Source organism: Bubalus bubalis, chromosome 8, assembly GCF_019923935.1.
Source record: "Bubalus bubalis isolate 160015118507 breed Murrah chromosome 8, NDDB_SH_1, whole genome shotgun sequence".
Classification (NCBI taxonomy): Eukaryota; Metazoa; Chordata; class Mammalia; order Artiodactyla; family Bovidae; genus Bubalus; species Bubalus bubalis.
Genome location: NC_059164.1, coordinates 102231915 through 102250389, shown reverse-complemented (window position 1 = coordinate 102250389; position 18475 = coordinate 102231915). Strand labels below are relative to the sequence as shown.

Here is an 18475-nt window from a genome sequence, read left to right as displayed (position 1 = left end):
AGCATCTGGTCCCATCACCTCATGGCAAATAGAAAGGAATAACTGGAAACAGTGACAGATTTTCTTTTCTTGGGCTCCAAAACCACTGTGGACAGTGACTGCAGTGAAATTAAAAGATGCTTGCTACTTAGAAGAAAAGCTATGATAAACCTAGACAGTGTATTAAAAAGCAGAGACATCACTTTGTCAACAAAGGTCTGTATACTCAAAGCTATAGTTTTTCCAGTAGTCATGTGTGGATATGAGTCAGTCCATAAAGAAGGCTGAGTGCTGAAGAATTGATGCTTTTGAACTGTGGCACTAGAGAAGACTCTTGAGAGTCCCTTGAACAGCAAAGAGATCCAACCAGTCAATCCTATAGGAAATCAACCCTGAATAGTCATTGGAAGACTGATGCTGAAGCTGAAGCGCCAATCCTTTGGCCATCTGATGCGAAGATCGAACTCATTGGAAAAGACTCTAATGCCAGGAAAGGTTGAAGGCAGGAGGAGAAGGGGATGACAGAGGATGAGATGGTTGGATGGCATCACCGACTCAATGGACATGAGTCTGAACAAAGTCTAGGAGCTAGTGAAGGACAGAGAAGTCAGGCGTGCTGCAGTCCATGGGGTCTCAGAGTCATACACAACTTAGTCACTGAATAACAACAAAAGTAAATCACAAATTCATTTTTGTTATTAGAAAGTAGATATAACTATTGTGATTTAATGCCCACTGGCTTGAAACTTTTTAAGTGTATCAAGCCATAAAGAAGGAAAGCAGTCCTTTGGCTTCTGTGTACTTGGATATATGTTGCATGTGCTGCACAAATGGCAGAGGTCTGGGTGTCTTGGTAGCTGTTGAGTTCTAGGATCCATTCTGGTTGCTTGTCCCAAATGGGGAAGGAGGTGTCTCCTATATAAGGATACAGACATTCCCACTGCCTTATTTTCTCTCTCAGTAGCTTGTTCCTATTGAGACAACAATCACATGTTACTGTGTTTCGGTGGGTATACTTCTTTTAGACTGAGTTTCTTAAGGATCAGGATTGTGCGTTCTCTCTGCATCTCTAGCACCTAGTATATGCTTGCTGTGCTATGCTGTTCTTAGTCGTTCAGTCATGTCCGACTCTTTGCAACCCCATGGACTGTAGTCCGCCAGGTTTCTCTGTCCATGGGGATTCTCCAGGGAAGAATACTGGAATGGGTTACCATGCCCTCCTCTGGGTGATCTTCCCAAGCCAAGGATCAAACCCAGGTCTCCCACAATCCAGGTGAATTCTTTACCGTCCGAGCCACCAGGGAAGCCCAGTATATGCTTGGCACACCAGAAAACAATTACTGCTATATTTAAAATGGATAACTAACAAGAACTTATTGTACAGCACAGGGAACTCTGCTCAGTGTTATGTGGCAGCCTGGATGGGAGGAGGGTATGGGGGAGAATGGATACATGTATATGCATGGCTGAGTCCCTTCACTGTTCACCTGAAACTATCACACCATTGTTAATTGGCTTTATCCTAGTACAAAATAAAAAGTTCAAAAGGAAAAAAAAAAATTAGATGGGAACAAGAATCCATGAGGTCAGATCTCACAAGTACCCTGCTCTTCCAGTTACTACATTAAATTATTCAGTCAAGTATTTGGAAGCTTTCTACATATGAGACTTGTATAGTATTGTATAACGTTTGTTAACGTTGTATAACGAACTTCTGGAATGCACTGTGACTTAGAGAGCCAAACCTAACATGGCTAAGCAGGAAATACAAGCCTTAGTAGACAAGGCTTCTTAGGGCTGTCTATTCTCCTCTCAGAAAGAGTAACTTGTGGAGAGTAAAACTTGGTGTTTCCCTCTTCACACTGAGGTCAGGAAAGAAAGGGGAGAAGGCACATTATAAACCCACTGCCCTTACCACACTTAACAGAATACCGTAGATAACCAAATAATAAGCTTTAATTTAAATATGTTACAGTGGAACATAACAATTCTTTTGAAGTATAAAAATAACATTTTTTCCATTTGCAAGTAGTATCTGCTACAGAGTATAAAAAGAACATTGATGCTATGAATTGTACACATTACCACTCCATTCCCAAGCCTGGACCCTCTCCTCTCCATGCAACACTACTCTGCAATCTTGAGGCCCTGCCAAGGGGCCAAGCTACTTCAGAAGTAGCTATCCTTAATAACAGAATTGGGTATTATCTCTCTTAAACTAGTCTCTATGGGGTTTTGGTGGGGGGTCAGTTCTATAGATAAAAAACTTTTTAAAAACTTAATCTAAAATTCTGGGAATTGCTCTTTTTTGAATATCTGTTTTTTCCAGGAGACAGAAAAATGGCAGAGAGAAGCTGGAGCATTAAGATCAACAAGACCTCATTTAAATCGCCATCCGTGGAAAAGCTTTCCAAGTATAGGAAATTTGAAAATAACAGCAATTAACTGGAAGACAAATTTCATTGCCAAGAACCACTGAAGAGGTCCATACATCTTTTTCTACTGTCATGTTTCCTAATATTTTGAGTGAGGTAAGTAAGAATCACAAGGATTCTAAAGATTATGGCAGGTTCTGTCCAGATCTGATCCACCTAGTAACTTAGATACTGAGAACCAACTAGTGAAAAAACAGAAACAATATAATAAGGAACAGAAGCTTTTGTATATAAAAAATTGTGGTGTAATTTTGTTTTCTAAAACCCAGCTATTTGGGCCAGTTTATTCTGATTTGTGCTTTGACTTGATTAGATCTGGGTCTAATAAAAGACTGGAGAACTGGCCACCTTCCTGAGTGGAGGTGGGAGAACCCTCATAATCATCCAGAAGGCAGAACCCTCTGCCATCCCTGACCTCGCCTCCGCTGCGCCGACTTCTGCCACGTTCCAGTCTCCATCCTATGCAACTCCTTTGTCCTCAGTGGATGCTGGGGGTGGGGTGGAAAACCTGACTCAGTGCTTATAGGAATTCTTGTCTTTAGTGCTTCAAGGGATTGTGACCTTGAGTTCTCCTGCTGGAGAGGAATGGCTCTGCACTTTCTGTATCTGTAATGCTGGTACCTTCAACTGGCAGAAACAAAGTATGTAATATAGAAACAAAGTAACCTGGTACATAAAATGTGTAGGTTGATCTTCCGAAAATGGGTTGTGAGCCTAAAAATGCTCAGTTGTGTAAGTTATGTTGCGAGAGCTCAACATTGAGCTGGAATACGGCTTAGGACAAAGTCCAGCCATTAGGGAGGGAATCCCTCAAAGAACTTTACATGATTCATATTCTATTATCATTACATTAATAAATAAAATAATCTTTGGAGCCCTACTTTCAAAAATTGATGTTTACTTAGTGAGATAGAGGAAGGAAAACCTAACCTGTAAGACTACCTAAAATGTAATGGAGAAGTGACTGATGAGACCTGTATACTTTGTTTCCTGAATATCTTTAAAATGTCCCACACAGATTTTCTTCATATAGAACTCACCTTTTAAAAACTGCAATATACATGTTACTCTGCTGTAACATGTTATTATCATCAACAATTCAACTATCAAAAGAATAACCCCATAAGTCTATTATCTATTAATGCCTGGACAGTTTGATAAAGGGTCTTACTGCCATTCTTAGAACCAGGTAGCTATTTATAACTTGTGCTCTCCTAAGATTCAGAGATGCATTACAAAACTTTTTATGGATTTCCCCAGTAACACAGGATCATGTACATAGATGGCTAAAATTAAGATGACAGAAATGATGTGACCCTTGAGCAGTAAAGGCATCTGTTATTGCAACTTGGAGAAAATGCCATGGAATGCTAATAAATAAAAAAAGTTTATGTCATTCTCCTTTAAGTCAGTAAATTACATAAGAGTGCTCTGAGTATTTTTAGAATAAAGGCACTGGACAAGTCCAAAGTCTTATTGCTCATGGGATCATATGGGAGCCACAGCCCAGACTACAGCTCTTAATTCAGCCAGGAGGCTTGGTCTAAGCTAGCCTGTCACTGATCAGGAGGCTTGGAGACCAAGGAAGATGTCAATAAACAGAGCCCTGTCTCTAACATAAACTTGAGGGAAACGATCTCCAATTTTATGTCAAAGTGGTGATGAATTCCGGAGGACTTGGGGGCTGTTTTAGACAGGCACTCTGTTTTCTTTGGCCCATTTCTTCATGATCCGGACGATGTACTCAACTTGCGGGTTACCCGTGCTTCTCAGTAAGTGGAGCACTTCTCGAAGGGTCTCTCTGAGGAAACGGTGTGAAAGGACAAGAAAGCAAATTAACAGCTAAAATAACTTGTGACGGTTCTTCACATCCTTCTAGCCGGCATATCTGCCTGCCCTTTTCCTGTGTTTTCATAAACCAATCACAGACTTCCTAGCTTAATATTCTTACGGTGCCATAATAAAATGGAAATTCTGTGAACTCCTCACCAATCTCAGTTTTCTTTGTTTGCATACACACACATATACACATATGTTTTTTTGTCTGAATATGACATAAATATTTCTGTTTCTATGGTTATTCTGTAGGACAGAATAGAGAGTGTGTATTAAGGAGCTGGGTTCAAATTCTAGCTCTGTGCTAACAGGTCACTTAACTTGACTGAGTCCCAGAGTTCTCCTTTGTTTAATGTGGTAATCACCCCAAACTGGGTGTCACTGCCATAAATGGAAAATGTCAGAAAGCTGGGGTAGATGATCTCTTCAAGAAAAGTGACACATTAATAAAAACAGAAGAGGGGAAAGTTAAGGACCATGATTTGGCAAATATTCAATATTTATATCTAACTAATTTAAATTTCATTTAAATTAAAACTCATGTTTTAAGTAATACATACTAAATCTTCCCTGTTACATCATCAGATCTATAGATGACTGCCTACTGATCCTCTTCCCTAAGGGTTTGCTCATATTTTATCCTTTTTCCCTCAAGTATCTTCTTTCAACTACCCAAATTCTTTTAAACTTATAACAGTACTAGAAATATATACAAGGTAGGAACTAATTTTTGATTATTTACTTATAAAATAGTCATTATCTTCATAGATCAGTAACAAATACATTCCATGAAATTACTTTCAGAAAATGGAATTTAGTTTTCAGTAGTTTAACTTTTATTACAAATGGAACTATATGCCATGTAATTTTGTGTGGTCTAATGTCTCAGTATTTCCTGAAATATGAGAAGGCAAAAAAAATAATTTTTAACCACACTCACTCCATTTCTAATTCTTTGAGGTCTAAACTAAGAGACACAAGAAAAAAAACAACAGGCAAAGAAAAGAGCAGAAGAGATTGAAAAAGACATTGCTTGTGAAAATGGCAGTATAAAACTTAAACATTCATTCATCATTGTAAAACGTCATTATTTTATTGCATTGAATCTATAGGTTGCTTTGGGTAGTATACTCGTTTTATTGCATTGAATCTATAGGTTGCTTTGGGTAGTACACTCGTTTTATTGCATTGAATCTATAGGTTGCTTTGGGTAGTATACTCGTTTTATTGCATTGAATCTATAGGTTGCTTTGGGTAGTACACTCATTTTATGCATTGAATCTATAGGTTGCTTTGGGTAGTATACTCATTTTATTGCATTGAATCTATAGGTTGCTTTGGGTAGTATACTCATTTTATTGCACTGAATCTATAATTTTTATAATTTTTAGTTTTTAGAGGACGTTACCCAGGAAAACAATTGTCACCCCGCAGGAAACCAGCAAGTGCACAGAATAGCGTCTCTTGTCTGTCTACTTACTTGGGTTCCCTCCCAGCCAAGATCATCTGGAATATGCCCACACAGGCACCTCTCTTGCCTTCCCAGTATTCAGGGTTGGGGTCCAGCCTCTCTAAGACATCAAATGCTTTGGCTGAGTAGTAAAACTGGCCCATCTGAATAAAAGAAAGTATTGTGGTAATACTTGTAGTCAACAGATCCCACAAAATGAAACTAAATGTAAAGATACCATGCAACAGAACTACATAACATAAGTACATAAAACAGGTGCATGGGTAATGACAACATTCTTAGTTAGCATATTAACTTCTATTCCTTATTAAAACAAGAAGGGAAATCACAGCTTGTGTACATGGGTTCAGTTTAAATCCCCTTACCTTTATCAAGTTTTCAGCAATACAACATTTCTTCTACATATAGTCAAGTTATGCTATAATCAACACATTTGTCATTTCTTCTAATTCTATTCTTCTATTCTTGAGGATAAACACCAATGACTGATCCAAACTGGTTATTTTTCAAGTTTCCTCAATACATTCCAAAGCTGACTACTTTCATTCATTTTCTGCTAATTTGATCATGTTTCACCCAAGAGGATGATCTTTCCCTGACCTTTGCCTGTCATCTCAGAATGCCTAGATGTATACTAACTCCTAAACAGCAAACCTCTTAAATATTTAATTCCTTTTGACAAACTTCTTTCCCAAACACACTACACACTTCCATGGCCTTGTATAGCATGCTATCATTAAATTTTGCTTAGATGTTGCTGTTGTTGTTCAGTTGCTAAGTTGTGTCCAACTCTTTGTGACCCTATGGACTGCAACACACCAGGTTTCTCTGTTTTTCACTTTCTCCTGGAGTTTGCTCAAACTCATATCCACTGAGTCAGTGATGCCATCCAACCATCATCCTCTGTCGTCCCCTTCTCCTCTTGCCCTCAATCTTTCCCACCATCAGAGTCTTTCCAAAGAGTCAACTCTTCGCATCAAGTGGCCAAAGTATTGGAGCTTCAGTGTCAGCATCAGTCCTTCCAATGACTAGTCAGGGTTGATTTCCCTTAGGATTGACTGAATTGATCTCCTTGTAGTCCAAGGAACTCTCAAGAGTCTTCTCCAGCACCACAGTTCAAAAGCATCAATTCTTTGGGGCTTAGCCTTCTTTATGGTCCAACTCCTCATCTGTATATGGCTACTGGAAAAACCATATGGACATTTGTTGGCCAAGTGCTGTCTCTGCTTTTTAATATGCTGTCTAGGTTTGTCATAGCTTCTCTTCCAAAGAGCAAGCATCTTTTAATTTCATGGCTGCAGTCTCATAAATATATAGGGTTACCAATTTCACTGAAGTCTTCAAGTTGCTGGGAAATCCTCCCTTATTTAGTGTGGTTTAATTACTTCTCCTTTTCCATAAACTGTTGCTTTAAACCTTTCCAATTTCCTTAAGATCTCTATTGCCTTCTTAGTTTAGCTTTTTTCTCTACGTCATAGGGAAGACACAATTTTCCTGCCTTCCATTCAAATTATACTTCATTACTCTGCCTATCTCACGGAAAGAAGTGGTCTTATTCCTTTTAAAAGTTAATCCTTCCTCAGTTCAGTTCAGTTGCTCAGTTGTGTCCGACTCTTTGCGACCCCACGAACTGCAGCATACCAGGCCTCCCTGTCCATCACCAACTCCTGGAGTTCTCTCAGACTCACGTCCATCGAGTCAGTGATGCCATCCAACCATCTCATCCTCTGTCGTCCCCTTTTCCTCCTGCCCACAATCCCTCCCAGCATCAGAGTCTTTTCCAATGAGTCAACTCTTCCCATGAGATGGCCAAAGTACTGGAGTTTCAGCTTTAGCATCATTCCTTCCGAAGAAATCCCAGGGTTGATCTCCTTCAGAATGGACTGGTTGGATCTCCTTGCAGTCCAAGGGACCCTCAAGAGTCTTCTCCAACACCACAGTTCAAAAGCATCAATTCTTCGGCGTTCAGCCTTCTTCACAGTCCAACTCTCACATCCATACATGACCACAGGAAAAACCATAGCCTTGACTAGACGGACCTTTGTTGGCAAAGTAATGTCTCTGCTTTTGAATATGCTCTCTAGGTTGGTCATAACTTTCCTTCCAAGGAGTAAGCGTCTTTTAATTTCATGGCTGCAGTCACCATCTGCAGTGATTTTGGAGCCCAGAAAAATAAAGTCTGACACTGTTTCCACTGTTTCCCCATCTATTTCCCATGAAGTGATAGGACCGGATGCCATGATCTTCGTTTTCTGAATGTTGAGCTTTAAGCCAACTTTTTCACTCTCTACTTTCACTTTCATCAAGAGGCTTTTTAGTTCCTCTTCACTTTCTGCCATTTTTTTTGGTAAAGAAACACACCAAATGATGTGAGAAACATACATGCACAGTTTAATGACTATAATGTCAATATAAGTGTAACTACCACCCATGTCAAGAAACAAAACATTGAGAGCAAAACCAAAGCTCTGTGTTTCACTTCTATACCACAGCCCTCTCTTCCCATATTTTCATACTAGTCTGATTCTTATGGTCATCAGTTCTTTGACTGTATAGCTGTATCAGCTTTGTACATATGTTTAGACAACATACTTGAGTGCTGCCTCTTAGTATGTTAACTATATGAAATAATGCTGTAAATATTATTTTGTATCTCTGTATATGTTTTTACAATTTATCTATATGGTTGGATATAGCCCTAGTTGGGTCATTTGCTAAAGCCTTTTTATTTTGGAATAATTATAAACTGACAGGAAGTTACAAAGATAGTACAGAGTGGTCCCATGGAACATCAAACCCAGGAAACTGACATCACTACAATGTATGTATGCATTTCTGTTATTTAATCAAGTGTGTCAGACTCATGTAACCACCACCCCTAGCAAGACAGAACTATTACATCACCACAAAGCTGTACCTCCCAGCTGACCATTCCTAACCTCTGGCAATCATCAATTTTTTCCTACATCTCTATAATTTTGTCATTTCAAGAATGCTTTATATATATATGCATATATATGAAATCATATATCAGTTTTTTAAAGATTGTGGGTTATGTTATTCTCACTGAATCTGTTTCCTAATCCAGTTCTCTTCTGTACCTAGTAGTGTTTTCTCAGGCCTCATGCAATTCAATCTAGCTGCAGATTTGACATTTTCCTTCCTTGGCATTTGATGAAATAGGAACAAGAAAAAAAGTAAGGAAAAATGCTTTTTTCTCTCTCTCCTGGTTATTCTCTTTCCCTTCTGTTCATTCTCATTGTCTGTCTCTTTTACTGACTCCTCTGTTTCTATCCCTTAAACACTGACTGGTGTTCCATGCGGTTCCTCACCCCACTCACTGGCTACTCTCATTCTTTCCCATACTCTGCCGCTACCGCCACCACCACTGCCACCATTAACTTCCGTTAACTTCTGAAGTCACATCTCTAATCCAAACCTTTTGCATGCTTTCCTGAGCTCCGGGTTCACCCTGCGTATTTCCTACTATAATATAGTACCTGGGAGCCCCAAACACACTTCAGATTTAATACATTTAAAATTGAACTAAATTCCTGTCTTTCAGTGTTTTCTTTCCCTCTGCCTTCTCTAACTCACTTAATGTCATTGCCATCCACTAAGTTCTATTAAACATTTTCAAGTTTCCTATGTTTTAAAACCTTTTCCATTGATGGTGATTCACTTTATTTTTGTAATGATTCACTTTGAATGAGCTATTATTGATTAAGTTGATACTAGACTCTCTTTACCTAATGTTTTCCTGTCTTTTGAACAGGAAGAAATATTCACCAAATAGTTTTAGAATTTGACGTTAGTTTTGTAAAACGCTTTTAATCTATAGGATAGGGCCCCAAACTCTTCCCTGTCATTCCAACTCCCTACACACACACACATACAGACACACACAAAACTCCTCTTTTACTAAATCTGACTCCACTTTTTCTGGTTCCTTTGTCCTTCCTGTCTACTATTTGCACCAAGGTTTCCCAAAGGTTTGGTTTGCAACTCTTTATTCTTCTTATTTGACTCCCTTATCTGGGAAATTTCACTGTTTTTCAGGGCATCTATTACTATTGTTGGAGAAGGCAATGGCAACCCACTCCAGTACTCTTGCCTGCAAAATCCCATGGACGGAGGAGCCTGGTAGGCTGCAGTCCACGGGGTTGCTAAGAGTCAGGCACGACTGAGCGACTTCACTTTCACTTTTCACTTTCATGCATTGGAGAAGGCAATGGCAACCCACTCCAGTGTTCTTGCCTGGAGAATCCCAGGGACAGAGGGGCCTGGTAGGCTGCAGTCCACGGGGTTGCTAAGAGTCAGGCACGACTGAGCGACTTCACTTTCACTTTTCACTTTCATGCACTGGAGAAGGAAATGGCAACCCACTCCAGCATTCTTGCCTGGAGAATCCCAGGGACAGAGGAGCCTACTGGGCTGCTGTCTATGGGGTCGTACAGAGTCGGACACAACTGAAGCAACTTAGCAGCAGCAGCATTACTATTGAAGTGGTGATTTCTCCAAATCTGTCTCTCAGTGTCAGAGGACACTGTTGTTTTCTCTAATGTGTTTGTTTTTGGCTGGACTGGGTCTCCATTGCTGTGCATGAGCAGGGGCTACTCTCTAGTTGCAGTGTGCAGGTTTCTCATTGCGATGGCTCCTCCTGTTGTGGAGCACTGGCTCTAGGGCAAGCTGGCTTCAGTTGTTTTAGCAGGTAGGGTCAGTAGTTGTGGCAGCTGGGCTTAGCTGCCTGGCAGATGTGGAGTCTTCCCAGACCAGGATCGAATCCATGTCCTCTGCACTGGCAGGCACATTAATAACCACTGGACCATCAGGGAAGTCCAGAGGCCATCATTCTTGAGCTTCAGAACCAAACTTCCAACTACCAGATGACTATCTCTACCTGCATGATGCCTAAAGAGTCATAGCCTTTAGAAATCTAAAACCTCCTCTCTAAACCACTATTTCCGTACGTATGATTTTCACATTTCATTTATATGTATACATGTTTTATATATACATAAAATCCTGCCTATCTCTGAGTTCAGTTCATTTATAAAAGGGATGACATTTCTGATATCACTATGTGAATTCTCTCACCTATGGCCATTTAGTCTCTAGGACACTTTCCCCTAACACTTAGTCAATGTACCAATGTGATACTGATCTTCACTTTCCCCTTAGATTTCACTCAGACTCACCTTGTAGCAGTCATTAGCAATGAGCTGTAGGAGGCTAAAGGACTCGCCAGAGGTTTCCATCTTGAGATAAAGCTCCCAGGCTAGTCTTGGCTTCTTATTCATAATGTCTACAAAAGAAACAAAGATGTATGTTTTCTAAATGTACAAGAAGTACACTTCTGCATCTTGCTAGTCTATGGATTTGGTTTTATGTTAGAAACATACTAAGTAAACATTTTACATTGAAAAAACAGTGAACATTTTACATGGAAAGATTGCAATGTTGGCATTAAACTGGTTCCCCATCAGGACTCTGTATACAGTGCTTAAAATACTTGTTAGGCTTCAGGTAAGTATGTCTTTTCAGTAGTTCTCACTTTGCTCATCTGCTTAAAAGTCATCTTTCATTCATTCAATCCCACTCATACAGTTTCAGCCTCACTTAGAAGATCTAATTGCTAAAATTTCCCTAAGACATAAAAAATTTAGTGAACATTTTAAATCCAAGTGAAAAAAAGGAACAAGAAAAAACACTGGAGAGAGAGAAAGACAGACAGAGATGATAGGCTATATATATATATATCAATCACACAAAAATTATGTTTTTGACATTTTACTACTTTTCAGGCCTGCACCATAGTGAAAAGGTAAAATTAACATAACAATATCATTTAGCAAAAAAAAAAAGCAAAGTAAACTGAGATTCTGGAAGCCAGAACACGCTAAAGAAAGAACTTGGCATCTTTTAGGACTGCTGGTGCTAGGTCACGGCCATATGGAAGAACTAACCGCAGGGCACACATGTATACATATGCACACATGGCCACCTTTACTGAGCAGCACTAACAACACAATCTCAGAGTTTAACCATTCTACAAGAAAAAATTAGAAAACACTCATAAAAGGAAAATTCCTCTATAACGTTTAAAAGAAGACTCACAGCACCGAGCTAACCAGCTGAGGTAAATGTAGTCATTTTTCATCTTCTCACTTTGGATTAAAAGGAAAACCTGCAAGAGGAGGGAAAAGGGAACAAACATACAGAAGCTTTTACAGTGAAAATATCCACAGCAGCTTGCCTTAGACTAATGAGCATTATAATGACCAATTCTACACAGGCTGCTGAGAAAAGTGAAGGATAAAATTGTGGCGATTTTAACACATTTCTCTCAGTTATTGAGGCTTCCCTCGTAGCTCAGTCAGTAAAGAATCTGCCTGCAATGCAGGAGACCTGGGTTTGATTCCTGGGTTGGGAAGATACCCTGGAGAAGGAAATGGCAACCCACTCCACTATTCTTGCCTGGAGAATCCCATGGACAGAGGAACATGGGCTACAGTCCATGGGATTGCAAAGAGTCAGTCACGACTTAGTGACTAAGGACGAGCACTTAGTTATTGATATCATAAGGTGACACGAGGTTAGTAAGGATATAGAAGATTTGAACAGAATAATTAACAACTGCAGATGCTACTGGGTAATAAAGCAAGTCTTAACAGATTTTAAAGGATTCGTGTTATACAGACCACACTCTATGACCACAATACAATTAAGTTAGAAATCAAAATAACCTGGATATATATATTTCCCCTTCTGATTCATGTTGAGGTTTGACCAAAAACAGCAAAATTCTGTAAAGCAATTATCCTTCAATAAAAAATATATTAATAATAAAAAAAAACCTGGAAAAGATAGCATATATACTTGAAAATCATGAAACATGTTTTAAAATAACTCATAGTTAAAGATAATAAAAAATAATTTCTAAACATGATGAAATTGGAAAACACTTAGAATTTCAATAATAATAAGTTGAGTCATTTGTTGAATAATAACAAAACTGAATTAAGTAACTCAACTGAAATATTTTGAATCATTTGGATAATCAATCTATGGAGTTAGATATCAAGATAGTGGTTAGCCTTGTGGGAAAGGGACTGACTCCGAAAGGGGATGAGACGGTTCCCCAGGTTATCATAAAATTCTATTTTATGATCTGGGTGCTGACTATTTGGGTATGTTCACTTTAAAAATTCATCAAGCTGTGTACTTTGATTTATATAATTTTCTCCATGTATGTTATGTCTTTATACAATTTATCCAAAAAAGGAAAATATGAATGTGGTTATGCATGTATATCTCTCAATATGGACTGTAGCCTGCCAGGCTCCTCTGTCCATGGGACTTTCCAGGCAGGAACACTGGAGTGGGTTGCCATTTCCTTCTCCAGGGGATCTTCCCCACCCAGGGATCGAAACCCACATCTCTTATGTCTCCTGCACTGGCTGGTGGGTTCTTTTCCACCAGCACAACCTGGGAAGCCCCATAAGATTTATCCAAAAAGGAAAACATGAATGTGGTCATAACCTATGTGTTTATTTATATTGTACTTTTTAATGTAGCCTAAGAACAATGGAACTTTCAATAATCCTTTAGCTTTAAACATGTATTTCTGTGAGAAAAACATAACATTTTTAAATAGAATCATTCAAAAGTCTTCAAAAGCAGGTACCTACCTCTTCACCCTCACTGGTATTGCCAGTTGCAGCTTTGGCTTGGGCATAATTAAAGTTAAAGATGTCATCATTATAGAAGTAACTCTGAAAAACATTGCGAGAACAGGTCACATTGAGCTTTAACATATAAAATATAAAAACAACAGTTACCACTACTACTCCCGCAGTAAAAGGGTCATCTCCAAAAGTATCTTATCTGTGACATATTAGAGTATTTTGTATACAAAATCACCTAGAAAACTCTACACTGACCTTAAATGAGTTGAGGTAAATCAAGACATCATCAAATTGCTTAAGCAGGAAGAAACAGGAAGCCATGCACTGCCTTCCTGGTATTGTATCTGAAATGGAACAGGAAAAAAATCAGGTGTATTCATGAAACTAAAAGTTCTCTTTAGCTGAAATTTGAGTTATTTCATAATTTAGCGATAAGAAATGTATTCCAAGACATCTTTCTAGATTCTGAAATTAGATTCTGTTCATTGGACAGAACCTTGGCATGTGGAAGTCACAGTACTCAAGAATGACCAGTAATCTTTCCTGCGAGTCCCACATGAGCATGTGTCCTTCAGGCTACAGTTTCCCTAGGTCTTTTTTCCAGGGCTTTGATTCTGTCATTCAGCTCCAACACCTGCACATTCAACAAATATGAATTAGTACCCATCATTACTCACCTAAGACAACCTAACACTTCTGATTTCAAATGGAGAGATATTTGGCCATGGAACCATCTGATCCTGATTCTGACCAACTTGTCCTGTAACAGGTTCCTATTTGAAGTGGCAGAGGATTCGTGTAATACCCTACCTTCACCACGGTCACTCCTGATCCTCCTTCCTCTGTTCAATTTTTTCCCCTGTAACACTTATCACAGTCAGATATACTATATAATCTATTTCTTATGTCTATAGTTTGTTCTCTCTAGACTGAACACTGCACAAGGGTGGGGGAATTGGCTGGTTTTGTTTACTGCTATATCACTAACACCTCAATACATTTTTGTTGTAAGAATGAAGTGAAATGGGGAAAGAAAATATTATCCAATAAATGGTTTTGGTGAAACATTTGAAAGAAAATGAATCCCCAGGGGTGATCAGAATATTTAATAATAACTTAAGCATGAACACTGTTTGTCAGAATAGATGCCAGCCATTGAAAACAGGTACAGCCAGCCATACTGGTTTATACTGGCTAACTATCAGTCCTTTTTAGATGCCTTTTTCAAAACTTACACTGAATCTTGAGTGATGAGATCAATAATTTAATAATAAAAATGAAGCCACGAAACTACTGGCAAAATATAGGTGAATATTACATAACTTCAGGAATAAAAAAGCATTTTCTAAGCTTGATACCCATGTAATAAATCATTATAGAAAAGATAAATAAGATTTAAATGTTTTCATATGAGAAAAATACCATAGGCAAAATTAAAAGCAAATGACCTTCTGAAAAAATATCTACAGCATGACAAAAGCTTTATACCTAAAGAGCGCTTGAGAAATCAATCAAAGTGAACATTTCAAATAAAAAACAGAATCAAATTTTTAAAACTCTTATGAACTTCTCTGTTTATGTATCCTCTCATCCCATTTTAGCTGAGCTGTTAAGAAGGGCTAATCTAATATTTTCTCCTGTGTCTGGGTTCCTGCTTTACAATGGGAAACCTAACAGATATATCCCTGGACACAGAGTCAAACTTCACCAGTCAATATACGACCAACTCCAGTGATAAATTGTGCTCACATGTACAGATTCAAACATACCACATTCGCTGGCTGATCCTCCCACCAACTGGAAGAACTGCTGGGCAATTTTCATATGATCCCTCTAAAAAACCAAGCAGAGCTGATAAGAGGAATAAACTGAAAATACATTATTTGTATTACACTTTATGGTTTCAACCTATCTGTCAGGATTTAAAAATTTTAAATTCTCCTCAAATCAGCAGTACTAATATTTATTAGCATCACCAACTAAAAAGTGACAATCTATAATTGAATTAAAACCTAGTTAGGATCAGATAGAAAAGAAGAGAAAAAAATTCAATTCCCAAATTCTATTTTAAAAGTACCTTCATTAAATGAACTCATTCATTCATTCATTTAACAAATATTTATTGCTTTTATCATATATCAGACCTTGTGGTAGGAGCTATGGCTAGAACAAGGAGTAACTTACTAAATAGAATCATTAATTCATTCAATAGTGATTTACTGCCTATTTAAGGCAATTTGGAGTGAGCTGGAGATAAAAAGATTTATTTACGTCCCATTTCATTCCAAAAAGAACCTACTATGCCATATTCAGGTGAATAAGAGCTTAATTTTAGTCAGCGTTTTGTATTTATAAAAAACTTTCCCAAAGAAACAATTATTCTCATTTTACAGATGCCAAAATTATAGCTCAGAGGTATGCAAGGTTAAAAAAAAATGTCAGTGAAAGTAAGAATGAAGTTTTGCAATGATTTGCTGTTGTTATTAGATAAACACATTGTTCAACAATTGGGCTTTTTTCCCCCTTAAAAAGCAGTAATTCTTAAGGCTACAGCTTTCTATTTTTTTTTTTTTTCAGTTTTTATTCTATTCTGCTTTATTTTTTGGACAAGCCACCTGGTTTGCGGGATCTTGTTCTCCATCCAAGGATCGAACCTGGGCCCTTGGCAATGAGCGTGCCAAGTCCTAACCACTGGACCACCAGGGAATTCCCTTTTTTTGTCTTCAAATAACACAGAATTCTGTCACAATGGAATCTGGATTGGTGGATATGAAGAAATAAAAGGAACTGCAGAGGAGTCTATTTGTAAGTTTATTACTAATTGAACTTTGAAAGTCACTTTTATTTTTTCCACACACTGTAACTTTACAAACTATAGATACCAGTGGTTTTATACTCACTGAACACATTTCCTGGCCAAGGGCTGCATTGACCACTCCTTTGAGGATATACTCCTGGAAACGTGGAATATCAGTAATTAATTTAAAAGGAACATAAAACTAAGAGATATCGCTCAAAAAAATCATTTGCATCAACTCAATGCTTTATATATATTATCAAAAGTTACCCAAAGTCACTTTGCTCTGTTCTATCCCTGGGAAGAATAAAAGAATTAGGAGACTTTCATTTGGTTCTCAGGAAAGTGTTCATATAACAGAATTAATCATATTTGTAAATTCTCAATCATAAGGGGAAAAACTCAGTGGACATGCATAGGAGTTTTGTTTTTATTTCAATTCAGTGGAAAAAATTAACCATAAAATGTTTATGTAATAATTTTTACACTTTATCAGCCACTGCCATTTTCTGTGACCGTATCACACACACACATACACACACATATATAATTTTCCCTTTCCAATGATATAATAACTTTCCTTTGCTAGTGATTCCTTTCTTCAAAAATAAATAAATTAATTAATAACAATAATCCTCTGACTCTCATTTGTAAGGTATTCTCATTTTGGAGTCCTGAGGCCTTATCTGTATCTCCTTTAGATTTGGTTCTATTCTTTAACAGATATTCTCCTTAGCTTTATGAGTTGTTTTTTTTTTTTTTTTTTTTTGCACCACATAGGATCTTAGTTCCCTGAACAGAGATCAAACCAATATCCCCTGCAGTGGAAGTATGGAGTCCTAATGACTGGATCACCAGGGAATTCTGATTTTTATGTGAGTACTATTTTTATTTAAGACAGCTCTTTAAAAGAATAAAACAAAAGATGCTGAAGCTTTTAATACACTTGAGAAATATACCAACTTAGACCTGGAAATATTTTTCAGCCTTTCACTCCATGAGTGGGAGGCCTAGTACATGCTTAGCGTTCATATCACTGGAGACACAATACGAACACAGTGCCTGCCTTCAAGGAGTGGACACGCAGCAGGGGACACAGACACAGCACAGACAGTCATCCTGATGACATAAGTCTCCATGTCTAGTTTCATCAGAATTCTAGATTTCAGTATTTTCAAACTTCAACCCTTTTGAGGAAATGAGCATATTTATGGGAGTTTACAAATTTCAAAAAAGCCCAAAATATTGATTCTCATATCAAAAGTCTCACATAATATTCCCAGATCAACATACACCAACTTTCCTGAGAGTCTACAAGCAGGAATCTTCCCTAATATGCCTTCCAACTACCTTTCAACAGAAATTCCACCTTCAACAGAACTTGGTTAGTAAAAATGTAACACACGGTCAATTACCTGAGGAGTAGTAGGTTCCAGATCCTTAATTAAGTTATAAGCTTCCTGTACATCATCTGAAATATAAGAAATACATAGCCATATTAGTCTGTATCCTAGCAAACAGTCGCCCCAAATGATAAGGTCCTTCAAATATTCATGAGAAGTATGATTTGCTTTTCTTGTCTCTTGACTCTCCATGAAGTTCAATGCTTAGTAGTAGATAACCAAATATCTGTAGGAAACCTGTATTAAGCCACAAGCACTTAAGGGTTCAAGCTAAAAATAAGGAACAGGGAAGTATATGCTTATGGCATTGTAATTATATAAGAAAAACATCCATTTTTGAATATATACGTGTGTGTGTGTGTATGTGTATATATATATAAACACACATAAAGTACATAGGAGTAAAATGACACGAAGGCTGGGATTCGCTTTAAAATATTTCACAACAAAACTGGAAGAGGGAGGATAAATTAAGAAAGACTGGCAATATCTACAAGACTATTGTATCTGGGGTTATTATTTGGGTGTTCATACTATAACTTTTGTTTATGTTTGAAAGTTCTTAGAATAAAAATTAGTTTATAAAATATATAAGGTGTTTCTTTAATTCTTGTCCAAAAGCTTATTTCTTTGTGCTGATGTATCAAACTAGAGAGAGCTATTTGCAAGTTCATGGTCTCCTGTTAATAAACACTTCACATTTCCCTCAGTGAGGAATACGTTGCCTGGTTGGCTCCTACCGTGCACCTTAAAAGGCCCACACTTAGTCTGAGGCCCATGACTGAGTGCCAGCGCCACTGCATGTGAGCTGCCACCCTGAGTTCACAACTGTCAGACGGCACACTGCTTGGGCCTGTGCCTACAAC

General features: G+C 38.0%; 1 protein-coding gene across 1 annotated transcript in view; it reads right to left on the bottom strand.

The window, feature by feature from the left end:
- Positions 1-1913: 1913 nt before the first annotated feature.
- The window catches only part of TTC26 (tetratricopeptide repeat domain 26), a 41258-nt gene continuing 24696 nt past the window's right edge, over positions 1914-18475 (bottom strand). The window contains exons 10-18 of the mRNA XM_006078766.4: positions 17622-17677; positions 16310-16363; positions 15179-15242; positions 13665-13753; positions 13413-13496; positions 11839-11908; positions 10920-11026; positions 5731-5864; positions 1914-4215 (exon numbers count right to left, since the gene is read on the bottom strand). Coding sequence (XP_006078828.3) covers positions 4104-4215; positions 5731-5864; positions 10920-11026; positions 11839-11908; positions 13413-13496; positions 13665-13753; positions 15179-15242; positions 16310-16363; positions 17622-17677 — 770 coding nt within the window. The 3' untranslated portion in view covers positions 1914-4103. The remainder of the gene's footprint in view (positions 4216-5730; positions 5865-10919; positions 11027-11838; positions 11909-13412; positions 13497-13664; positions 13754-15178; positions 15243-16309; positions 16364-17621; positions 17678-18475) is intronic.